The 26,235-nt window shown below is 41.6% G+C and overlaps 2 protein-coding genes across 6 annotated transcripts in view; one reads left to right on the forward strand and one right to left on the reverse strand.

Moving 5' to 3' along the window:
* Window positions 1–14,176, forward strand: part of RBL2 (RB transcriptional corepressor like 2) — a 46,446-nt gene extending 32,270 nt beyond the window's left edge. The window contains exons 15-23 of the mRNA XM_018061988.1: window positions 1,081–1,350; window positions 1,540–1,820; window positions 1,913–2,089; window positions 7,563–7,634; window positions 8,295–8,400; window positions 9,243–9,448; window positions 10,059–10,223; window positions 12,716–12,887; window positions 13,039–14,176. Coding sequence (XP_017917477.1) covers window positions 1,081–1,350; window positions 1,540–1,820; window positions 1,913–2,089; window positions 7,563–7,634; window positions 8,295–8,400; window positions 9,243–9,448; window positions 10,059–10,223; window positions 12,716–12,886 — 1,448 coding nt within the window. The 3' untranslated portion in view covers window position 12,887; window positions 13,039–14,176. The remainder of the gene's footprint in view (window positions 1–1,080; window positions 1,351–1,539; window positions 1,821–1,912; window positions 2,090–7,562; window positions 7,635–8,294; window positions 8,401–9,242; window positions 9,449–10,058; window positions 10,224–12,715; window positions 12,888–13,038) is intronic.
* AKTIP (AKT interacting protein) lies at window positions 13,831–23,454 on the reverse strand. Of its 5 annotated transcripts, none has more exons than XM_018061991.1 (11): window positions 23,243–23,363; window positions 22,258–22,331; window positions 20,695–20,808; window positions 19,314–19,519; window positions 17,173–17,237; window positions 16,988–17,088; window positions 16,394–16,482; window positions 16,218–16,316; window positions 16,018–16,125; window positions 15,190–15,250; window positions 14,236–15,035 (listed from the first exon to the last, which is right to left on the reverse strand). In XM_018061991.1, the coding sequence occupies exons 3-11, from the start codon at window positions 20,734–20,736 to the stop codon at window positions 14,925–14,927; spliced, it is 882 nt and encodes a 293-aa protein (XP_017917480.1). In that variant the 5' UTR covers window positions 20,737–20,808; window positions 22,258–22,331; window positions 23,243–23,363; the 3' UTR covers window positions 14,236–14,924. The 5 variants fall into 5 exon arrangements, with proteins under 5 accessions (XP_017917482.1, XP_017917478.1, XP_017917480.1 ...); XM_018061990.1 differs by having other exon boundaries at window positions 22,258–22,384; XM_018061993.1 differs by lacking the exon at window positions 22,258–22,331 and having other exon boundaries at window positions 13,831–15,032; window positions 23,243–23,454.

Consider the following 26,235-nt stretch of genomic DNA (forward strand, 5'->3'; position numbering starts at 1 on the left):
TTGAAAAAGTTTTGGGGAAAGATGGTGGTGGTAGTGGTGGTCTGCACAATAAGTGAAAGTCACTTAGTCATGTCCAACTCTTTGCAACCCCATAGACTATACAGTCCATGTGATTCTCCAGGTCAGAATACTAGAGTGGGCAGCTGTTCCCTTCTCCAGGGGATCTTCCCAACCCAGGGATCAAACCAAGGTCTCTTGCATTGCAGACAGATTTTCTACCAGCTGAGCCACTAGGGAAGTCCAAGAATCCTGGAGTTGGTAGCCTATCCCTTCTCCAGTGAATCTTTCCAACCCAGGAATTGAACAGGGGTCTCCTGCATTGCAGTCAGGTTCTTTACAAGCTGAGCTATCAGCAAAACCCTCTGTGAATGTGATACCACTAGATTGTATACTTAATGCCAAATTATATGTATTTTATCACAACTAAAAAAAAAACAGTGATGTAATATACCCCAAACCATTGAATTGTACAGTCTAAGTGGGTGAAATATATGTGAATCATATCTCAGTAAGGTTGTTTAAAGAATAGTAAACTCAGCTTAATTGAATCTAAAACATGTACGTCCATTTTTACTGAATAACATTATTATATTTTAGTAACTTTCTATGTGTAAAAAATGACAATGATGAAAATGCATAAAATGGAGAGTAAATGCCCCAAATATTACCACAGTAATTTCAAGTCTATCAAGTCTTCATATCAAGTAGTAGCTTTACAGTGAAATCGTGTTATCTGAGTGTTAGGTAGAAACTGAATACGGTAGAAAAATAGTTATTCAAAATGCCCCTAAATCAAGACCTCATGGTAGTGGAGGGAAAAGTCTAGTTTGATTTAACAGAAGATATAGTGAAAAAAGCAACAGTGTGAGACAAATAGAGAAAAATCCTTCCTTTAAATTTTGCTCTTAATAGTACTCAGTTGAATTTTCATCCATTGAATTTAGCTATGATGTGATTCCTGTAATTTTTGTTTTTCAGTTATAATGTATTTCAAACAGTTATGAGCATAATATCTTAGATGGAAGTCAGATCTGTCTCCTTGAGTTAAATGGTTCGATCTTTTCTTTTTTCTGACCCTAGGCATATCATCTCCAACCACACTGTATGATAGGTACAGCTCCCCAACAGCCAGTTCTACCAGAAGGCGACTGTTTGTGGAGAATGACAGCCCCACGGATGGAGGGACCCCTGGACGCATTCCCCCGCAGCCTCTAGTCAATGCTGTCCCCATGCAGAATGTATCTGGGGAGGCTGTATCTGTCACACCAGTTCCTGGACAGACCTTGGTCACCATGGCAACAGCCACCGTCACAGCCAACAATGGACAAACAGTGACCATTCCTGTACAAGGTAAGGAAGGCAGAATTGGATATTGAGTTCTTTCTCTGGCATTCATTACTTGAGATTTGGCTGGAATGATGATACGAGACAAGCGCGGGCTGGGAAAGGGGTTGGGAGGGGAAAAATGGGAAACCTCTGCCCCGAGAATCTGGTATTATCAACATTATCTTTGTGCGCTTTTTTTGAAACAAACTTTAGGTATTGCCAATGAGAATGGAGGAATAACGTTCTTCCCAGTCCAAGTCAATGTTGGGGGGCAAGCACAAGCTGTGACCGGCTCCATCCAGCCCCTCAGTGCTCAGGCCCTGGCTGGAAGCTTAAGCTCGCAACAGGTGACAGGAACAACCTTGCAAGTCCCTGGTCAGGTGGCCATTCAACAGATTTCCCCTGGCGGACCACAGCCGAAACAAGGCCTGCCTTTAACCAGCAGCAGTGTCAGACCCAGGAAGACCAGCTCTTTATCGCTTTTCTTTAGGAAGGTAATTTTTCACATGCCTTCACCAGGTCTACAACTCGGGAAATACAAGGGTTAGATAAAGTTTGAGATATAATATTTTTGTTTATCTACTAGGTTTATCACTTAGCAGGTGTCCGCCTTCGGGATCTTTGTGCTAAATTGGATATTTCAGATGAACTGAGGAAAAAAATCTGGACCTGCTTTGAATTCTCCATAATTCAGTGTCCTGAACTTATGATGGACAGACATCTGGACCAGTTGTTAATGTGTGCCATTTATGTGATGGCAAAGGTGAGTACCATCAGGAATATAAAAGGAAAAAGATGCTACTTCCTTACTTTTAGAACACTTTTAACAGCTTTACTAAGGTAAAATTCACATACTAAATAATTCACCCATTTAAAATATACAGCGCAGTGGATTTTAGCATATTCATAGATATGTGTGACAAGTACCACAGTCAATTTTAGAATATGATATTCCATTGTATGAATATATGATATTTTGTTTATCCATTCATCAGTTGATGGACATTTAGATTATTTTTACTTTAGGGCTATTATAAATAATGCTGCTAATGAACATGTGTATACAAGTTTCTGCAGGGACATTTTTTCATTTCTCTTCTGTATATACCTTGGAGCATATTGCTGGGTCATGTGGTAAACTCCATTTTTAACTGCTTGAGGAACTGCCAGACTATTTTCTGAAGTCACTGCACCATTTTACAGTTCCACAGATAGTATATGAAGGTCCTTATTTCTCCACATTCTCATTAACACTCATTATCTGACTTTGTTTTTTAAAAATAATTTATTAAGGTGAAACTCACATAACATTATGCATCTTAAAACAAATGGTCCAAGTTTTAAATTTGGTAACTTTTTTCTTCAAGGTTTGGCTAGTCTAAATTGCTTGACATTCTTGATGAATTTTAGAATCAACTTGTCTATTCTTCTTCTTATAAAGAAGTCAGGTGGGGTTCAGATAGAGATTATGTTGAATCTATAGATCAGTAAAGGAGTATTGTTATCTTAACCATATTTTACCTTCTGATTAGTGGACATTTCAGGCCTATGCTTTTCTTTGTGGGTAGTCTATTGCTGAATGATTCTTTTTTCCCTGGTTATGAGTCTATTCAGATTGTCTATTCCTTCTAGAATCGGTTTTGGTAGTGTGTATCTTTTCTAAGGAATTTGTTTTCTCCAGGCTTTCTAATTTGTTGGCACCATTGTTTATAATATTCCTTTTAATCCTTTTTATTCTTTGTCAGTAGTAATTTGACACTCTTTAAAAATTTTGGTCAGTCTAGCTGAAAACTTTGTTGGTTTTGTCAAAGAACCACTTTCTGGCTTATTATTATATACTCTAATATTTATTATTCCCTTCTTTCTGCCTGCCTTTGTTCTTTTTTTTCCCTCAAGCTTTCTTGAGGCTTATTTCTGTTCTTTTTGTTTTCCTGGCTCTGCCACACGGCCTGTGGGGTCTTAGTTCTCTGATCAGGGACTGAACCGAGGCATTTGGCAGTGAAAGTGCCAAGTACCAACCACTGAACTACCAGGGACTCCCTAGGCTGCGTTTGCCTTTTTTTTTAGTGTCTTAATGGATGGATAGGTAATTTAATCTTTCTTTTTTCTTACTATGGGCATTAAGAGCTATAGATTTCCCTCTAAGCACTGCTTTAGCTGTATCTCATAAATTAGGGTATGTTGTGTCTTTATTTCACTCATCTCAAAGCATTCTCTAATGTCTTTTGACTTACTGGTTATCTAGGTGTGTTGTTTAATTTCCATGTATTTTTGAGTTTCTCAAATTTCTGTCAATTTCTAGTTTCAATCCACTGTGGTTCCAAAATACACTTTGTATTAGTTACTTTAATCCTTTTAAATTTATCGAAGTTTTGTAGCCTAGCTTGTGGTCTATCCTGGACAATGCTCAGTGTGCACTTGGGAAGAATATATATTCTGTTGTTGGGTGTTACATCTATAGATGTAAGGTTTTTTAGTGTTTTTTTTTCTTAATAAAGGCTGTTTCTTTGTTGATCTTCTGTCTAGTTGATCAATCCATTATTGCCAGTGGGATATTGAACCTCTGAATATTATTGAATTGTCTATTTCTCTATTGTCAGTTTTTACTTCATGTATTTTAGTGCTCTGTTATTAGGTATCTGTATGTTTTTAATTGTTAGATCTAATGGATTGACCCCCTCATAATCATGAAATGTCCCTCTTTATCTCGAGTAACTTTTTTGTTTTAAAGTCCATTTTATAGTGTGATCTTTGTATAGCCACTCATCTTTCTTGAGTTGCTGCTGGATGATATGTCTTTCCATCCGTTTCTTTTAAATCTGTTTGCTTTAACCTAAAGTGCTTTTTGTATATGGAGTATATAGTTGGATCTCTTTTTTTAATCTAATGTGACAATTTCTCCCTTTGACGGTGTTAATACATTCACATTTAACATTGTTGTAACTGGATTTATGTCTGACATTTTCCTTTTTGTCTTTTTTTGTCTCATGTCTTTTAGATCCTCTCCTTGACTGCTTCCATTTTCATGGGCATGCAGTAAATACTTTCTAACATGGCATTTTAATTTCAGTATTGAGTTTTAAACTTTTTTTACTAGTGGTTTCTTTAGGGTTTTCTATACTTTTATTTTTGCTCTGCCTTTTTTTTGGTCCCATCTTTATTGAGATATAACATCACATTTCTTCAAGTATATATTTTTGTTTTATACAATTAAAAAAATCAGTTAAGAAGAAATACACATTCTGTATTCTTTCCAGTTACATAATTATTTTTACATTGCTCTTTGTTTTTTCATGTGTAGTTGAATTACTGTGTGAGGTCACTTACTTTTAGCTTGAAGAACTTGCGTTAGTATTTTCATGTAAGATGGTTCTGCTGGCAGCAAGTTTTCTGTCTTTATGTTTAGCTGAGACTGTATTCATTTCACTTTCATTTACAAAAGATAATTTTGTTACATACTGGATTCTTAGATTTTACTTTGTACACTGTTTCATAGCTTCCATAGTTTCTAATGAGAAGTTATCTGTTACTTTATTAGAGTTTCCTAGTAAGCAAAAGGTTGCTTTTCTCTTGATGCTTTCATGAGTCTCCCTTTCTTTGGCTTTCAACTTTTTTACTAAGTGTCTGGGTTTCTTTGCATTTGTCCTACTTGGAATTTGTTAAAATTTGTGGATATATTTCAGACTTAAATTGAAGAAGGTAGGAAAAACCACTAGAACATTCAGGGTATGACCTAAATCAAATCCTTTACCAGAGATATGGTGGAAGTGAGAAATAGATTCAAGGAATTAGATATGATAGACAGTGCCTGATGAAATATGGATGGAGGTTTGTGACACTGTACAGGGAACAGGGATGAAGACCATCCTCAAGAAAAAGAAATGCAAAAAAGCAAAATAGCTGTCTGAGGAGGCCTTACAAATAGCTGTGAAAAGAAGAGAAGCAAAAAGCAAAGGCGAAAAGGAAAGATATACCCATTTGAATGCAGAGTTCCAAAGAATAGCAAGGAAAGATAAGAAAGCCTTATCAATGATCAGAGCAAAGAAATAGAGGAAAACAATAGAATGGGAAAGACTAGAGATCTCTTCAAGAAAATTAGAGATACCAAGGGAACATTTCATGCAAAGATGGGCTCAATAAAGGACAGAAATGGTATGGACCTAACAGAAGCAGAAGATATTAAGAAGAGGTGGCACGAATACACAGAAGAACTGTACAAGAAAGATCTTGGTATGATCACTCACCTAGAGCCAGAAATTCTGGAATGCGAAGTCAAGTGGGCCTTAGGAAGCATCACTATGAACAAAGCTAGTGGAAGTGATGGAATTCCAGTTGAGCTATTTCAAATCCTAAAAGATGATGTTCTGAAAGTGCTGCACTCAATATGCCAGCAAATTTGGGAAACTCAGCAGTGGCCACAGGACTGGAAAAGGTCAGTTTTCATTCCAATCCCAAAGAAAGGCAAGGCCAATGAATGCTCAAACTACCGCACAATTGCACTCATCTCACACGCTAGCAAAGTAATGGTCAAAAGTCTCCAAGCCAGATTTCAACAGTATGTGAACCATGAACTTCCAGATGTTCAAGCTGGTTTTAGTAAAGGCTGAGGAACCAGAGATCAAATTGCCAACATCTGTTGGATCATCAAAAAAGCAAGAGTTCCAGAAAAACATCTATTTCTGCTTTATTGACTATGCCAAAGCCTTTGACTGTGTGGATCACCACAAACTGTGGAAAATTCTGAAAGAGATGGGAATACCAGACCACCTGACCTGCCTCCTGAGAAATCTGTATGCAGGTCAGGAAGAAACAGAACTGGACATGGAACAGCAGACTGGTTCCAAATAGGGAAAGGAGTACGTCAAGGCTGTATATGGTCACCCTGCTTATTTAACTTATATGCAGAGGACATCATGAGAAACACTGGGCTGGATGACGCACAAGCTGAATCAAGATTGCTGGGAGAAATATCAATAACCTGATATGCAGATGACACCACCCTTCTGGCAGAAAGTAAAGAACTAAAGAGCCTCTTGATGAAAGTGAAAGAGGAGAGTGAAAAAGTTGGCTTAAAGCTCAACATTCAGAAAACTAAGATCATGGCAACCGGTCCCAGCACTTCATGGCAAATGGATGGGGAAACAGTGGAAACAGTGGCAGACTTTGTTTTTTGGGGCTCCAAAGTCACTGCAGATAGTGACTGCAGCCATGAAATTAAAAGGTGCTTACTCCTTGGAAGTAAAGTTATGACTAACCTAGACAGCGTATTAAAAAGCCGAGACATTACTTTGCCAACAAAGGTCTGTCTGGTCAAGGCTATGGTTTTTCCAGTAGTCATGTATGGAGAGTTGGACTATAAAGAAAGCTGAGCGCCAAAGAATTGATGCGTTTGAACTGTGGTGTTGGAGGAGACTCTTGAGAGTCCCTTGGACTACAAGATCCAACCAGTCCATCCTAAAGGAGATCAGTCCTGAATATTCAATGGAAGGACTGATGCTGAAGCTGATACTTCCAAAACTTTGGCCACCTGATGTGAAGAACTGACTCATTTGAAAAGACCCTGATGCTGGAAAAGATTGAAGGTGGGAGAAGGGGACAACAGAAGATGAGATGGTGGGATGGCATCACTGACTCAATGGACATGAGTTTGAGTAAACTCCAGAAGTTGGTGATGGACAGGGAGGCCTGGTGAGCTGCAGTCCATGGGGTCACAAAGAGTCAGACACGACTGAGCAACTGAACTGAGACTAATGTTTTTTAAATAAATTTGGAAGGTTTCAGCCTTTGAACATTTCTTCCTGCTTCACTCCTGGTACTCCCATTATGTGACCTTGATGTGCTTAATGGTATGCCCCATTTCTCTGAAGCACTTTTAATTTTTCTTCATTCTATCCTCTGTTCTGTGAACGATTCCATCTCAGGTTTATTAAACTTTTCCTTTGCCAGTTCAAATCTAGTTTTTCATTCGTCTAATGAATTTTCTGTCACTATGGTTTATTCTAGGTCTTGATTCAGATACCACATATTCCCTCTGTTGTTACTGAATTAGTAGATTTACTTGAATATATAGTTCTTCATTTGTTGTATGCTTTTTAGAGACATTTCCAGAGACTTTAAATGGTTGTTTTTTAATGCGATTTTCACCAGTGTCACTGGGGAGCAGGTTCAGGAATCATCTCGTACTATATTATGCTAGAAGTCAAATTCACTCTCAGTGTACCCTTATTCTTTGCCAGGTCACAAAAGAAGACAAGTCTTTCCAGAATATTATGCGTTGCTATAGGACTCAGCCACAGGCCCGGAGCCAGGTAACTACATTTTCCCTCAGGGCTGAAAATAAAGATGAAAGTCTTTTTGATGCATATAAAAAAATTAACGACAAGAGGCTACAAGTGATTCTGTAGCCTCTTCTCCAGGATAAAAAATAGGACTCTATTTTAATCTTATTTAATTATTGACAGCCACACATCTTGATTAGTTTAAGTTCTCTTTTCCCCCAAAGTTAATGATATAATATTTGATTCCTTTTTAATTCAGATAATTACAAGATAGATGTAAATTAGGAAGCTGCTGTTTGGATTCTGTGTCACCTTGAATTCAGTCTGGTTTAGGACACACAGTGCTACACATTTAACCAAAATAGCATTAAGTGAAATTTTAAAACCCATTTTCCCTTTAATGGTATATAGTTGTCTCGAAGAAATAGGTCGGTAAGATCTTTGTATCTGACTTAGAATGACTTGATTTTATAATTAGGTATTATTGCTGCTCTGTAGTATTGTAGGCAGCACTTGGAAGTTGAAGCCTGACAGGCCCTGATACATAACCTTGGCTGCATTTACAAACCTGCCCTGAGTAGGACAGCTATTACTGTAGGGAACTGTGAGAATTAAATGACATGAAAGCTGTACAGTCTAGGATGTGCTCAGTAGATATTGTTCTGTTGCCTTATCATGCTCTGTTTAAAGGTGTATAGAAGTGTTTTGATAAAAGGGAAAAGGAGAAGAAGAAATTCTGGCAGCAGTGACAGCAGAAGCCATCAGAATTCTCCGACAGAACTAAACAAGGACAGAAGTAAGTGGGATCTTTATGAATGTATACAACTAAATTAGGAGCTCCTTTTTTTTTTAGGTCTAGGACTAAAGAATTTACTAAAATTACTGTTGTAGAAACTGTGAAAACAGTTTATTGGGAAAAGATTTGTTGGAACAATAATTCTAAATTTAGTAGCAAAGTTGTCCTTTATTCCATGGTTTTGAGACACATTGTGCATAAACATTTTTGTTTAGGGGTACTAGAAAAGGTTAGGGAAGACAGGCATTTGTTGACCTGAGTTCCAGAAAAATGTGGCATGTCAACAGAAACCATGCTATGGAAATACCATCCTTAATTGCTGGTTTATACCACTTAATGCAGGGCTCGGTCCTAGAAAACTGGTGTCAATTAATGAATACTTACTACAATTAATGAATACTTGGGTGTCAATTAATCAAGCCCTTGCTACATTAATAGCATGATAGTAGTTAGTGGGGCTTCCCAGGTAGCTCAGTGGTAAAGAATCCACCTGCCAATGCAGGAAAGCAGGAGATGTCGGTTCGACCTTTGGGGTGAGAAGACCCCCTGGAGCATGGCAACCTGCTCAAGTATTCTTGCTGGGATAAACTCATGAACAGAGGAGCCTGGTGGGCTACATCCAATGGATTCGCAAAGAGTCGGACACAACTGAACATGCACACACACAGAGTTAGTACTAAATACCTTGTCTGTGCTTTGCTCCTCGGTGTAGAGGGCCCATTTGCTGCCGTTTAACAAGGAGAACGGGTAGCTGTTCACCCTCCTCTTCCTGAAGTTTCTTTTTAAAAGCAAACTGCACCAGCAGTCTCCCTGTTTAACACCTTCTGTTCTACCTGGTACAGCCAGCAGAGACTCCAGTCCTGTCATGAGGTCCAGCAGCACCTTGCCAATCCCACAGCCGAGCAGCGCCCCTCCTACCCCGACTCGCCTCACGGGGGCCAACAGTGACGTAGAGGAGGAAGAGAGGGGAGACCTCATCCAGTTCTACAACAACATCTATATCAAACAGATTAAAACGTTTGCCATGAAGTACTCACAGGCAAATGCAGTAAGTTTGAGGAGGATTATTTCATACTTTTTTTTAACTTGTGAGGAATAAGAAATCATGTTTTTGAGCTAATTCTGTGTAAACTAGTTTGACAAATAATTATTTTGTTAAGTAAAATAAAACTGAGAAAGTCTTTAACAGAAATAATTTGCTTAATGAACATACCTTCTACTGTTGTGAAGTGTTAAACATGAATAAGATTGGACTCCCTGCAAAGTATAGTCATATGAGACGGACTGCATAAGTTGAAATTACCCCAAACTTGCCAGCTCTGGTGACCTTGCAAATTATTTAACTTTCTCTGTGCCTACTGTTTCCTTTATATAAAATGGGAATAGAAATAGTCCTTTGCTTATAGTGTTGTTGTGAGGATTAAATAACCTAATATATTAAAAATGGTTAAAACAGTGGCACAAAGCAAGCACTTAACCGATTCCTAATGTATGGTTTTCTTTAGGTTTAATTTTTGCCCCGAATACGTCACTATCTACCATTCATAAAGCACTTAGTTTGTTATACCTCTTCACTGATTCAGCAAGAATGACCATTTTCCCAAAAAAGTAACTGGTTAGGAATTTTGTTTACCTTAGAATTTTTTTTTTTTTAACAGATAGATGCTCCTCCACTCTCTCCCTATCCATTTGTAAGAACAGGCTCTCCTCGCCGAATACAGTTGTCTCAGAACCATCCTGTCTACATTTCCCCGCATAAAAATGAAGGGATGCTTTCTCCTCGAGAAAAGATTTTCTACTACTTCAGCAACAGTCCTTCAAAGGTGAGCCTAATGTAGAGCTTGGGCTTTACCAGCCCCACACTCGGGATTCTAAGGGTTGTTGGGAAACCTTCAGCACGCACACGAGTGATGGGATCCACGAAGGAAGAGCAACCAGTGGTCCCAGAGCAGCAGGAAACAAGGGTTTGGGGGAGAACTTTCAAGTTGGAAACAGGGAAAGGAGTTTGGATTTTTCATTCCTTTTTTCCTATTTACGCATCTGAACATTCTGCTATAAATCTGGAATTATATTTTTTTGTCCCATTTGTAAAACTTTAAAATTCCAAATTTCTGTTAGGGAAAGAAAATCCAGATACCTTGACGGATTACTCAGTGCCTGTCTCTGGGACAGGAACTGTCTCTGTCCTTTGAATTCTTAGTCTAAGGGGAGAAATGGGCATTTTATAACAATACGCACATTAGCACCGATTTAAGTGGTAGCATCTGCCTCAGTCTGCAGTGGGTAGGGAAACTTGAGTCAAGCCTTAACAGATGAAAAATTAGGAGGTTGCTGAGGTGTGGAAGGAAGGGCATCCAGGATAAAGTGGACAAGGAAGGGAAATAAGTCCTTGAAGCAGTAAGGCTAGAGCTCTGGGAATCATATGTTACTTACTCTTAAGGAGGCAGCTAGATCTTAAAGGTCCTTAAGTGATACTTATAAAGATTGTTCAGAAAACACACATAGATAACAAATGGCACAGGAAAAACACATGCAGATTCCTAAAAAACACAATGTCAATACCATGGAGAGATGGATGACAGATGGCGGGGAGAGCATTGCTCTGTTTCCCTATTAGTAGATTTTCATCCCATACCAAATTAGGTTCCAAACGGATTAAAAAGTTACACAGAAAAAATAAATTGGAATAGGACTGTTCAATTCAAAAGAAGGCCAAAAAAGGAAGAAGACAGCAAAGAGCAAGTAAATATAAATGGTCTAAATACCCCAGTTAAAACTCAGGAATTGTTAACACTGGATTAAACTATGATGCAGATTACCACAGAATACTATGTAGCAGTTAGATATGCGATCCGTATATACTGATATGAGAAGGTGTAAGACATAATGTGGACTGAACAGTACATACCATTTTAATTTTTTTGAAACCCCACTTAATGAACGTTATTTTATTTCTAATGCGTGCCTTCCTAGACAAAAGAGCAGAAAGCTACACAGCCTGATCTGTTCAGTGAATGAATGGTAACCGTTAAGTGTCCTTAGGAATTGGGTGAGGACAAGGTGGTATATTCTGTATGAATCGGGGGGGGGAATAAGTATTCATTTTTAAACTGTCATGGACCTATTATATAAATTATGGTGTATAAAATACTGTATTGTATATAAATTATATGTATTAATGTGTTATTAATCTATATTGTTATGTATATAGTAAGGCACACAATACTTGCACAATACAAAATATGTTGTATATACATGTATACAAATACCACTTATACAATTAGTGTATAGTTAACAATGTAAGAACATTCCAGTAAGTGGGAGACTAGAGATAGAAAGCGCAGAGCAGACTTTTCGGGAGGCAAGAGAGTAGACGAGAAAGAGGAAAACTTGCTTAAAATGGTTAAAATTTGGGAAAGATGCATATACTGATTATAGAAAACCGTGGTGGTTTTAAGCCTCAGAAAAGCCTTTATTATTTAAGAATAAGAAATAAATATCTAGGATTTGCTTTAAAACATCTGAGAGATGAGAAGTGAATGAAGGTATGGATCAAATAAGACTGGCCAACATTGCTGAAGTAGGGTGATGGTCAGGTGAAGGTTCACTATATATCCTTTTCCATTCCCATGTTTGCAATGTCCTAAAACAAATGCATTTAAAATCTGCTCAGTATGCTTTCTACTAGGAAGCATGGACAATGAAATCAGTGGCATGTGAAAAAAAAAATTTATCCGAAAATAATGTAACAGCCGACCTCTGGGACTCTGGGGAAACTCAGTGCTGAAGGCACCTGTACATAGATCCAGTCTTTCTAGCCCCCTGCCAATATTCTTCTCACTCCAGGTTCCTCACGTGAACCAAAGAATGCAGAAAATAATTTGCCTTTCCTCAGAGGAAGATATATAATGCATTTTAGAATTTAGACTTCTCCTATGAAACTTCATGGCTGCTAAAAAAAATGAGTAACACTAAACTGGGGGAAAAGGGGACATAATACTATATAAAGTCATGTTACTTTTTAAAAAAGGAAAATGGAAATGTATGAAGTTGATGAAATATGGCATAGCAATGTGATGCTATGTAACTTGTTAAAAAATAGAAATACTCTGCCTCTATTCCAGTCAGTCATCATCTCAGCTAGTTGAGAAGTGAAACCAGAAGGGTGTAAAATTTGCTAGTTCTTTCCCTTATAAAGATGTTCAAACTCTTCAAAGTAAACTACTTAACTCATTTGAGGTTCTTTGATGTTACACTGAACTGTGTGTATTAGAATTTTAACGCTTTTTATATCTATTTTTACCTCCGCCACCAGAGACTGAGAGAAATTAACAGTATGATACGGACAGGAGAAACTCCAACCAAAAAGAGAGGGATCCTTTTGGAAGATGGAAGTGAATCACCTGCAAAAAGAATCTGCCCAGAAAATCATTCTGCCTTATTACGTCGTCTCCAAGATGTAGCTAATGACCGAGGTTCCCACTGAGGTTAGTCCGTTGTACTGAAACTGTCTTTTCACAAACTCTGTTTAGCAGCAGCATTTAATGTATGCTAGATTATGGGGCTCTTTTCCTGAATCCTTCCAGTATCCTTAGGATATTTTTACTTACCCCAACTGCCTTTTTTCCTACCTTGCAGTGCTTGCCATCAAGGCTGCCTAGAATCCAACACAGTTGGATTTTTTAACTCTTTGGCAAAGCTATTCCAAGTATTACAAGTACTGCAGAGAATGAAGCGTACTCGTGTGTAGAAGAGGTCTCTGTTAATGTGTTCCAGCAGAGGAACCATATTTCAGTTCATTCCTGTTTTGTGGTCAGCCCTGGCCCTCATGAAAAGCGAAACTTGGCATTTCATCCTGAAACACTTGGTAGGAGTGTGAGATTTCTGCATTCCTAAAAGGTAACAAATTGGGAAAGCGCCCAGATTTGGAGGTCCCGGGTAACCAGTCCAAGTCTCCCGTCTCCTTTGTGTAATTCTTCCCGACCCCAGTAGGTGTCGTGCAGTGTGACAAGTCTTTGATTAGTGTGCAATGTGTGAGTGAACTTGTATAAGAAGTGGCACTTTAGGGCTGTAAAAAGCATGATTTTGTAACCCAGATTTTGCTGTATATTTGCGATGGCACTTTCTACAATGTGAACTTTATTAAGTACAAAACTTCTAGGCTTAATATCTTCTTTGATGCTTTTGTACTTTTTTAAAATTGTTAAAGCCCCAGTAGCTACCTTTTGGGCAAGTGTTTTAAATTCTCCATTTTTGTTGATAGGGATCAGCTGGCTAAGTAAAGATTTTAAATCAAGTTGAATTAAGGGGATTATTATGAAAAATTATGACCTCTTCCTTTAGGAGGTAGTTATCCAAAAAGACGTGTCTTTATTAAGGTGGTATTTTTAAATGTCTTTGGGTGTGTTCCTGGAAGTTTAAAAAAATAGATTGGAGAATTTTAGGTTTTTATTAGTACACAGTACCATTTATACAGATTAGAAAATGTTAATTTAACAGCTACTGAATTATCTATATATACCTTTATTAATCACTATTGTTCCAGCAGTTTTAAAGTTGAATGAATAATCTTATTAGGGAGAAAGTTCAATTGTAAATTGAATCAGTATAAACAAAGTTACTAGGTAACTTCATATTGCTCTGAAAGAAATATGGAACTTACACTGTTCAATTAGAATAGTGTTCTGCAAAAATATTTATAAAACCTCTCAAGATACTGCTACTGTAATTTTATATGAAAATAAGTGTATTTTTCAATAAAGCATTTATAAATTAATCTTTGTTTAGTTATACTGAGAAAAGGGTATTTAGTTTCCTGCATAAATGACAAAGAACAATCATTCATTGATTTATTGTCTCTACAGAATACACTAGTCATTCATCGTTTAAATCTCTGACTTCATTAGAAACCGTTTTAACACTTTTTCTCCCTCCTGCCAGAAAAATACAGTAATTTGCTTAAAAAACAAAACAAAACACCTAAGAACAAGTGTTCTGGTTTCCTCTCACTCACCTAGTATGTTCCTCAGTGACAGCAGTTTGTATATCAGTAACACAGTAAGCTGAAGACTGAGGTTCATTCATTCAACTGCTCCTCCACTCAAAAGTGCTAATAAGCTATGGAAACTGCTCTCTCTATCCTTTCATCTCTGCACCCTAATGTATGTACAACCAAAACCGCCAATTAAGAAATCACTATAGTGTTGAACTTTGCTTAACTTCATCAGTTTAAATGAATGCAACTTACCTTTAGCATTATATTCAAAAAAATACATAAGCTTCAAAGTCCCCAATAATTTGGAGTACTGAACTAGATAACCACCTTAAAGACACTTCTGACAGAAGTAATGCATTACGTAAAGAGAGGTTTCCAGAACTTGCTGTTAGAACCTAAGCATACACGGACAACACTGACGTCAGCCACTGTTCACAACGTTTTACTCTGCAGGCAGTCCTTTGCCATTGGCCAGCTTTAGGAGCCGAAGTCCAGCAGGAAAGTGCGTGGTGCACCAATTCACCAGCTCTTAGGTCGCTACTGTTTTCTCTTCTTTACTGAAAGGTTGTACTGAGCCAGGCTTTACCCATGACAGGCCAGCAACATGAACGCTTTTATTGTGCTGTTCTTCAGGCTTCTTCTAGGCACAATGAAAAACAGACCGATAAGGAGATTTCAGCACTGCACCAATCTGTCTCCCCAAAAGTCACTGTATATACTCAGTGGTCACCAGTGAAGACACTTTAGAAAGGAAGCAGCAAGTTAACCTATTTCTAAAATGGCCATCTACTTACTTTCTGAGTCAGCATCTTCTCTCTGGCTTCATCATGGACAGAAGGATTCCATGGAGAAAAGCTTAAGGAAGAGAGAAACACTAAAGAACGGCTCACTAAACTTAATGACCATTTTTAAGCCCGTTCCCCAAACAGAACTTAACAAGGAACAGTCTAAATCAGTTGTCAGTATGTAAGTTTCAGACATTACCTAAATGATTTTCTCACATAATTACCCCTTAGCACTTTTCCTGGGTTAGCTCATGTAAGCCTTGGAACCACCCCTGATGTCCTATTACAGATGAAGAAAGCAAGGCACGGTCAAACTAAGTAACCGCTCAGGGTCCCCAAAGCCAATTAAGTGCAAATGTCACCCAGTCTAACTGCAGAGCCCAAGCTCTTGAACACTACACTACATTCCTCTCTCCCAGCAACACCCACGCTGCCCAAGAGCTAAGTCACTTCAGCTCTCAACACTCTTGCAGACACTTCCCCAACACACACTAACAGTGCTCGGGGAACCCATGATTCAGACTGTTCGCTCACACTGAACAGTTTCCCTCCTTTCACCAAATCTGTAGGTTGATGGGGTAATGACCATTTAAGAGGGGCTCCAATTGGAAGGAAAAGTCCTGACACTTGAGTGAGCACATTACCAGGATCTTTGAGAAACCAAAGTCACTCAATAGCTTGCTCCTGGCATAGTCATCCATGTAAAGCAGAAATCAGGTTAGAAATGTTGTAGGCTAGCAGATGACTCACTTTCCTTTTAAATCCCCATTTTAAGACCACCTGGAAAACAAGCCCAGTATTGCCAAGTGCGGCTTATCTGGATAATGTACCACTCACCTAATTGCATAGGGGTCTTCTATTTTAGGTTGGTCAAACAAGCGAGCAGTGCACACCTTAACGCTGTCAACCACTTTACTTTTAAAAAGCTGAATATCTTTCTCATACCTGTGTCAAAAGTTTAAATCAAAAGGTTACCAACATGACCTCCTTCACTGACTTTTCAAATGTATCTTAAGTGACAAAGCAGAGTAACATACAGTACTGCAGCCTCTGGGTTTAGGGGGCTTGCTGTATCAATCTTGTAGAAGACTCGCCTTGCGTACATCAGTACTTGCCAAATGTGATTATGGTTCCGCCTAAAGGGAAACACAGCGGGGTGACTAAGGCTTCCCCTTGCTGGCTTACATCACCACATGAAACTCTATTTACTAACCTCCATTTTGCAAACGCTCTCTTCACATCCAGTTCACCTGAGGTGGGATCCACGAGCGGGTGAAAGACAGGAATATCAAACACCAAACGCTACAGTGAGAGAAAGACACTGCCTTTAATGGAAGCAGTGGAGCTTGTGAAACCCACACACAGAAGTTGTAAAAGGAGCTTCAGGACAAGGCAGTCTTGTTGCTTAAAGTCAAAAAGCTGCCTTGAGAGGGACACTTAAGTACTTTCACCATTTTCCTGTAAAAGTAAATTTTGCAATGAAGCAAAGGGAAAGTTGCTCTCTTCCACCACAGCGTAACAAACGCCACTCACGTGGCAGATGCTATACCACAGCATCCAGCCTCACAGGCACACCCTGGACAGAGAAACAAACAAAGCTGAAGGCAGAAGCCAGCATGGCAAAAGATGGAACAAAGCAAAAAAAAAAAAATCCCCTCCAAGGACTACACAGTAGACAGAACATTCTGGGAAACTGAAATCATAAAACTTATTAATTAGGTCCAGAAAAGAACCAAGACATTTTGAAAGCCCTGTTAAGCCCTCCTCACTGACCAAGCAATGAAGCCAGAGTGTATCCCCAACTTACTGGACAGTCACCATCTGGGTAGTTATCAGGGATGTAAACTGTAAACTTAAATACGCCATCTTGATAAAGTCCATGCCGAATGAATATTACTCCAAACCACACTGCAGGACAAAATAGAAACAGTTAAGGGCTAAGTTTGCGTCAGCGGAATCAAACATGCTATAAAAAGAGCAAATGCTTCTTACTTAATGCAGATCGATAAGACGGCTGCACATAGACACCTGGTAACTTCTGCTTCACAACCAAGGTACTAAAACAGAAGCAGCAGAATAGTGAGACTGTAGGGATGCAAAAGACACATAGATACCAAACCACCCACATTCATTTTTTAAAGAAGGAACAGTTCTCAAAGGGAAGCCAATGCCCTGACCACATAGATGGAGGCATCACAGTCTCCCACCTGGCCCTAACTGCTGTCTACCGGCTTCATAACATATGCGTGCAGGGTAGCACAGCCAAAATAGGGCCCCAGATTTAGAAATGAAAGCCAAGCAGGGATTCACAGTCAAGTTTTCCCCCTAGAAATCAGCTTCCCTAAAACACCATCTTGGAAGCCAACCTGCATAGTTAATGCTGGACATCAAGTTTTAGGTCAGTGAGAGTCATTCGTAAGTATTGCTTTTGTGACCACGGACAATAGATCTTACCCACACACATTCAAAAGCTCTTTGAAGGTAGTTTTAGGTAATTAAGACATTAAAATTCCATGGAATTTCCCTCACTTGGGGGTCACTTAAAGTGTGAATGGGCAGCGTCTGACTGTACTCTGCTCCTGAGTTCACCCCCAACTCAGGCCCTTGAACTCTGCAGGCCTTGGCGTGGGAGCCAGCGGGAGCTGAAACAAGGGAAAACAGGCTGCACTGGCTCTTCTGGGACCTGGTCGTTCTGCTCTGTTCCCTGCTGCTGAGCCAGGAGCCTGCACAAGTAATGCTGTGACCAGACCTCGAGAACTGACGGCCTTAAAGCACATAAACCTGCCAATCCTCAGTTTTACTGAGAAGAAACTTATTAGATCTCAGTTGACATTTTATTACCTATTTGCTACCACACTTATTTTTCAATCATTTTAAAGTAGTTATTCCGTTTTTAAATCATTAAAATTCAGCGCATCAACAGCAGTGTGGATGACAGACATATCTCCTACACAGGTTTGCCAGAAAGGCAGATTTTGTGGCCTAATACAGCAGATTTACCACCACAATAGAAGCCTGTCCAACTCACTGCCTTGCCTCAAACACAGGTGTCCATTATAAAGTTACCAGCTCATGCTCAGCCATTCACACTGGGCCTCAGACCCTCTGACCATTACAACATTAGTAAAGAAAGGGGGCACTGGAGGATGCTTTTAAAACAGATTCATGGGCAAAGGCATTCTTAAATGACTGAAATTCAGAATTAATTCTCCAAACTTGCTGCCCATATAACAAATGACCAATTAAATGCCATCTGCACTCATTCACTGCTTGAGCCCCTCTGATGGGCCAAGCACTGTTTCATCACTACCAGACTATGCAGAGGTGCCCATCTCCTCACAATCTATAGATAGGTACAACCTCAGTCCAATCTGTGACTTCTGTGACTAATCAAGTTCTTACATGGAGCCCAGATCTTTTAAAACTTCCCAATTGCCTACTTCTGCCTTTGGGGGTCCTACAGAATAACTCAAATCCTCTTTCTAATTGATGGGCCTCAAATATATGAAGACAGCTTTAATAAGTACTTTCTAAGTTTTCTCCAAGTTAGCGGTTCCTGTTCCTTCAATTGTTGACTCCTAAGGTCAGGCTTCCTGACCTCTGCCTCCTGGGACTAGCCTCTCAGTCTGTTAGGAGGCCTCTTAAGGGTGATCGCCAGAATGGAGCACCAGCCTCCAGCTGCGTCTGACCCAAGAAAGAATAGATCGCCACCCTCCCACCATCCTGCCCCCTACAAAAACCTCTTCAGGGGGTGAATTCCCCACCTCATATAAAGGTAGACCAAAATTAAGTTCCCAGATGCTTAATAATGTCAGTTTCTCCCTCCTCTTGCTTTTCAAAATAGACATGGAAATTAAAGCACATATTTGTCTTTGAATCTTACTTACCCAAGCTCTCAGTAAGAACTGTTACTTTTAGAAGCAGATATTTATATAACACCACTGAGGCCTTGGTGAAGAAAGATTACATGCCAGCAATAGATTCCATCCTATATACTTTAAGGCTCATACTGAAGGGGGATGGGTTTGACTGTCAAGATTAAATGGCTGCTGTTTACTGAGTCCATCAGAATAAATTTCATTCTTCACCTTTAAGGGTCATTCAAAATTTAGCCGGATAGTTTCGGAACTTACAATTCTGCAAGAAGGGAGTATTCCAGGTAGAAAGGTCCGTAGGAAGCATGTGTGCCATTTGTTGACTGTGTTGCTGGGGCTGGAGATGTAGGCTTAGTTATGGGCAAAGCATTTTTGGGAATAGAAGGCAGCTGTTTCTTTGGAGCAGTGCGTGGAGGACTGGTTTTCACATCCCCTGTTAATGTCTTCTCTTCACCATCAGACCGCTATTCAAGACAAAGTGGTGAGAACATTTGTTAGGATGATTCTTAAATCACAAGGCTACGTGTGATGCCCTTTTGTCCTTGACTGAAAAGCTGGAATGACTCTTACAGGGACCTTCTAGCACCGTGATCAAGATGACCTGGAAGTCTGTTGAGTGGGCAAGCTATTATAGACAGCAGAATCAAGCTGATGCAAGACTAAACCATTAGAAAAACCCATTCATCAGCTGTATCCTATAGACAACAAAGCCAACATTTACAGGATTTACATGACACAGAGAAAGAAAGAGTTTCTCTTCAAGGCCCCAGAAAGAGGGCAAGAGGTTACTACACAATTAGACCAGATTAGAAAGGTGCCCTGGCATGCAGATGTAGGAAGCTGGGTGCTAAGCATCTCAAAACAAATAGTGTAATGACTGAAATTAGTCACTCCCTGATGTCAGCACTTTGGTTAGAAACAAAGGATGAGCCTCTTCTCTCACTCGCATGGGTCTGATTTTGATCTGGTCCCTAACTGGTATGTTTTCACATTTAGACTATTATTAGCATAAACTGTCATTCTTAGTCAAAGACAAAGGTCTAAATGATTCAGAGACTGAACTACCACCCCACAGGTATTTCCTTGGCTCCAAGACCATCAAAGGCTGTATCATCACCTGTATTAAAAATGTATACAGTATCAGGTACATAAAAAAAAAAAGATTACCAAGGGTATTCTTAGACATGGACTTATGGGTGACATTTTCTTTTTGTTTGCATATTTTAAGCTTCCCTAAAACATATTTTATTTTACAAGATATTTTAGTTAGATAAATTAAACCAGTGCTCTCAAGTCTGACTTGACCACACTGGACTGGCCTTTCCCAAAACTTTTCTAACCATGAAATCTTGAAGTCTGTAGAAAAACTACCTACAATATGTGTCAAAAATTTCATCATGTGTGAATATAACCTAAGTCAAAATAACAGGATTTTGATTACCAGAATGGTTTCTGAGATGTGATCTTGGTCTCAGAAGCTGACTTTAATCAATGAAATAGTTATTTCTCAAAAGTAAAACCTAAACTAAAAAAACCAAAGTTAATTCTGCTAAGATGATAGGCAACCTTAATATGGATTATTCTGGCCTCTGTTTTGACACAAATGGGTTTCCTCCCTAAGTTTATCAATTATACCTACTTTGCGTACAGAGCTTGTAGACATGCTCCAGAAAGGGTTCATAACGTGTGCTCCAAACAAAGAAATTCAGCGGTCTGTGTCATCAAATTCTTCTAGCCTCAGAATTCACTTCACCTTAAAATGAGATGGGAAAACAGAGAAACATACTTATACCAACAGTTAAGACTTCTGAAATAGTTAAGAGCTAAATCTGAACCTCTAAACAAAAATACAATAGAATGTTATATAATATGCAGTTATAAAAACCTAGGGAAGAAAGTCTTCAGAAACAGTTTCCTTCTACACCCCCTCCCTCTTCTGACTCCAATTTCTTTCCCATCTTTAAATGCCGACAGGAATCTGTGTACTGAGTCTTTGGCCAGGATTCAGAATATTCAGTGACACAGTTCAGCTCTGGTGCCAGCAGTGCAGAAGATATGGACTAAACAGTTGCTACTAGCAGAATATCTAGGCATTTGACTGCTGGGAAAGCCAGGTTCAGAATGCACTGTACCCACAGACACAAAAGGTCTATCCAGTTCTCAGGGTTATGGGAATTGAAGATCCGCGGGAGTTGATTTAAGCGTGTCTTAAACAAGTGTCTTAAATACAGAATGATTCTCTCCAGTAAAACTGGCAACCAAAAACAAAGCATGAGAGACACAGAGAGAAAACTGGATCCTGTTGGGACCATCCACATACACACACAGAAAAACCCGATCTTTTCAACTGCTTCAAGTGTGGAAACAGCAGGATTATGCATTTAAGGAATTGCCAAGCAATATGTACAAAAGCAACAGAAGGGGGCCAAGAGACCTTTCACAAACACACATCTTCCACCAAAGCTTCATGAAGTGGATAAGAAACCCTGCCTTAAAGGTCACAAAGCCAGTGGGTCATTTCCTAACAATACAAGGGAGAAGCAGCAAGTGGAGCTGAAAGGACAGCAGCTTGTCTGCTCTGGTGACATCCCTCCCAGGCTCCATCATGTTTAAAACAGAGCTCTGCTCAGTTCCTACTTGCACCAAGCAAAAGACTGAAGGTGAAAAGGGTCAGAGCTTAAACAGTATTTTACCAAATTTATAAGCAAGTCATTAGAGAAGGATGTGCCAAATGTCCCCCGTTCAGCAAAAATTTGTTTTCTTTCATACACAGGTGGGTCTCTTATCCTGCCAGTGTCCATTACTGCTGTTCTGCCTTCCAAGATACAGTGCCACCCAATAATTAAATCAGAAAGAATGTGGGTTCTGGTTCTTCCACTTACCTAATGACTTAAACCCAGTAAGTAGCAACTTATTGCTGAGAGCTCTCTGCAAACCTGGTGACTATTATACAAGCCAAAATGGCAGGGCACCAAAACTGTAGTGGGGGTAAATGTTCCTGTTTGGTGCAAATGAAAACATGGTTTTCAGGTCCAGAGTTAATGGGCAGCACCCACCCGCCATCTAGGTCAGGCCTAATTTGACAGGGGAACCCTGTTCCCCTGGGACACAGCGCTCACCACCACTCAATTGACTGGAGTAAGTCTAATACCTAGTAATTCTATGACTTTGCCTTTAAGAATCAAATATTAATCAAACTTACCCCCAGGTTCCTCCTGTCTTTAAGAAGGAGGTATTGTCTACTGCTGCCTTTGTTTCCAGCAACGACATAATCACCTAGAGAAACCGCAGCACGCTTTTCAGGAGTAACTACATCATTTAATAGATGTCTACTGGGCAGGTACAGCATTTTTCCAACAGATGTGACATGGATGGAAGAAAACACAGGACAGGTCCTAGTCATTCCGAAACAATTTAAACATTTCTGCTGATCTGGTCGTCCAAACCACAAAGGACTGTCTCTTAATATCATACAGCTGAGAAGTCGGAGCTTAGCCCTATACGAATTATCTGCACGTGTACTGAGCCAAAACTTGAGAAGGGCGGTGCTACCTTCTATGCCTAAACAGGCACATCATCCCGATCAGACTTAAATCACACGTTAAGAGGTGGCAGAGGACGACCCAGGGAAAAGATGAAAACTGCCTCGGCCCCGGATCTCTGGGGACAGCCGGGACGGGCACCCTCGCCCGGGGCGTAAACCCATCTCCGCGCACGTAGGGAATCTGGACAAACCTGTCTCGGGATGATGTAAGGCAGGAGCCAAACCCTGACCTCGCTGTTAGCTCGAGGCCGGCCCCGGGCCCGCGAGACCCTCGGGTGAGGGGACTGCAGTCCGAGGACGCTACCCTCAAGCTGGAAGCAGGGACGGAGCCGGGCAACGAGGGAAGGCCCCGGACGGGGCGAGCCGACACGGCCCGCCTCCCCTCCTCAGGCCGGCCCGGCCCGGCCCGGCTCCCGGTCAGCCCCCAGTGCCAGGCCCCGGGGTGGGCGGCGGCCGGCGCAGCAGGTGCCTGCAAACGCGGACAGGTGCCCGGCCCCGCCCCCGTGTCCCAGCGCGGCCGCCGTCGCTACAGTCTAGAACCCCTGGCAGAGCACAAAAATGCCGGGCCTGAGAACGCTGGCGGCCCGGGTCTGAGGACTCCACGACCCTCGCGCACCTACCACAGCCTGGCAGCGCACCTCACCTCGGTGTTTTCAATGCAGTGCTCCCAGCGGCCGAGCGCCGTCGCAGTCCCACAGCATCTCTGGCCGCAGCGCCAGCCCAGCCCCTGCCTACTCTCCGCCCCGCCCGGCCCTGTTCTCAGCCTCCGGCTCCGCCCCTCAGCCCCAGCCCCAGAGCCCGGATGCTTCCGCCCAGCCTCGCGGCGCAGAGTGGTTCCTATACTTGTCGATCAAAGACGTTCTTCCGGAGGCGTTGGGGCGGTGGCTCTAGGTCCTGCCAATCAAATCTGCTCGGCTCGGGTGGAGCCGCGCTTGACCCTCCCCTTACGTAACAGCGCCCGGAGAGAAATGTCAGTCACGGAAGTATCGGTCCCTTTGGGGGAGGGGGGTTGTTTTTAGGGGGGAGGGGCGGAAACAAGTGCCCGGACATAATTGGTCACAGCGTCTGCCAGTCACCATGGAGACCCGCCCACGGGCCAGTCCGGAAGGTTGTGACTGCGGGTTTCCCAAGCCTGAGTCGGGGCTGGGTAGGGTCACGGAGCCGGGGTCCCGAACAAGGAGCCTGGGGGCGGTTCCGGCCGCCGCCCGACCGCCCCGGTGCCCGCCTTCGCTCGTCCCTCGGGCTCCGGCTGCGCCGCCAGGCCGGAGACCGCCACGTTGGGCCCACTCGAGTCTGGACGGCCCGCAGTGGGAGGGGCTGGGGCGGCTGTCAGGTTGGGAGAACTTAGGAGAACGCTTGGTGTATCCTTGAGAAACGGCCGTTTTCTGTGTCAAAGAATGCAGGAGCGCATAGGTACAGAAAATGGGACTAAACTCCCAAGTCACCCCTTGGCAGTAGCCTAGCTGCCAGAAGGGCTTTTTAAAAGTGTACCTATCGGACCTGACCTATAAAATCCGAATCGAAGGGGCGATGAGTACCAGGAATTTACATTTGTTGTAAGTTCCTCTGGCGATTCAGGTACGCCTTGAAGTTTGGGAACCTCTTGCACGGTAACGAAGCTCCCGGTCCTCTGATTTTTAAATTTTTATTTTTTTACCTAACAAAGGTGACCTGGAACATCTTCACCACATCTAACTCCTTTCATCTATCTCCTTTCACGGGAGTCGTTTCAGACTGAATAAAGTCTAAACGCAGCCTGATTCACAAGGCACACCCCGTGCTGGCCTCATTCCCATATTCCCATCTCACTTCCCACGTTTCTCTCCAGCCTCATTCTGTGGCGGTTGCCCTTGGTTTTCACACCTCCGAGGCTTTTCTTATAATGGTGCCTCTTCTTGGGGTGCTTTTCCAATCCCCACCTAACTCGGGATCTTATACTCAGAAGAGGAGAAATGTTCTCTGATCTGGCTGTTTTGTTCAATTTTTGGTGGCCTTTCACATTCTGGTAAAATGACCTTCTTGTTAAATGGCAGACAGCCAAACGCTCCTAATCCCAAGGGTTGGTTCTGAAATCCAACTTCCTCCTCTAGTGAACATTCCTGAACCACTTCCGTTTGTCCAGTTAAAGTACACTGGGGAATGTTGTAATGCCCTTGCTATTAGTCCCAGTCAATATAAAGAGAAAGATAAGCAGGAAGTCCTTTCTCCTGGCCACTGGTGATCTCCCTTGGCACCTCTCTGACCCAATCCCTCCTCAACTTCTTGGCAGTCTCATCATTCTTTCCTAAACTTTTTTCTGCTCCTACCTTCTACCCTTCTTGACATCTTTTCCCTAAGCTTCACCAAGGACTCACATATATTTCTCCAGCTCAGACCTCTCCACTGAGCTTCAGCATCCATTTGGCACTGGATGCCTCAGACACATATCAGAATCCTTACAGCTGCACATGCCAGAAAATCCAACTCAAATCGACTTGCATAGCAAGGAGATTTGCCTCATATGGGAGGGCAGGGTCCAGTGGTGGCAGTCTGGACTTCAGGCACTGCTTTCCTTCCAGTGCCTGGAATGGTTCCTTAGACACACCCAGGTGTGACAATGGCTAACAAAACAGAGAACATCTGTTTCTTCCAGGGGTCTCTTTCACTGAGCAAAGATACCTTTCCCAGAAGCTCCTCAGAAGCAATGCTCTCCTTTCAGTGACCAGAAACAAGTCACGCGCTGGTCTCTGCCCACCAATCAAGGAAACCAATCAAGGTCAAGTGGAATGAGTCTGCCATGATTGGCTAGGGCCTCAGCAAGATTTACCCTGGATCCCTGGCCTTTAGGCAGAGGAGTGACATGATTGGTTTGTATTTTGAAAAGGCCCATGGAGAAGGAAATGGCAACCCACTCTAGTATTCTTGCCTGGAAAATCCCATGGATAGAGGAGCCTGGCGGGCTATAGCCCAAGGGGTCACAGAATCCAACATGACTGAGTCACTGAACAACAACAGCCTTGCCGGGAGAACAGACGGCGGGGGGGTCGGGGGGGGACGGGGCGCGGCGTGCGTCACAAGAACACATGGGAAAACGTTGCAGTAGTTCAGCAAGACACAGCTGCATGAATTTGACGGTGAAGATGGAATGAATGAGTTCAGATAGTCAAGAGGTAGATGGACAGGACTCGCCCATGGATTAGATACGGGGATGAACACGGGTGTGTCATGGATGAAGCCTAGATTTTGACCTGAGCTACTGGATGAATGGTGAGGACTTTCACTAAGATGAGAAACAGTAAAAGCCATGCTGTTTGCAGGGGTGGAGCAATGGGGAGATGTTTGGAGGTGTTTCTTTACGTTCTCTTGCCTGTATTGTTAACTATTTCCCCCTTCTTCATGGCTAACAGAGCCTTGATTTTTGTTGAGGAGTTTTGCCCTTCAGTGGTTTCCTGTTCTCGGGGCAATATAGTCACTGTGGACCTTGCATGGCAGGGCCTATCTGTCCAGCCTCATAGGCCCCAGACTCCAGCCACTCACATTCTTTTAATTCCTTGGACGTGTGATGCTCTCCCAGTCTGCCCCACCACAAGAGGGAGCTTGGGTGTTCCCTTTGCCTGCACCGTCCTTTTCTCAGAATCGGGACACAGTGGCTAAACA

Source organism: Capra hircus, chromosome 18 (assembly GCF_001704415.2).
Source record: "Capra hircus breed San Clemente chromosome 18, ASM170441v1, whole genome shotgun sequence".
In the NCBI taxonomy this organism is placed as follows: Eukaryota; Metazoa; Chordata; class Mammalia; order Artiodactyla; family Bovidae; genus Capra; species Capra hircus.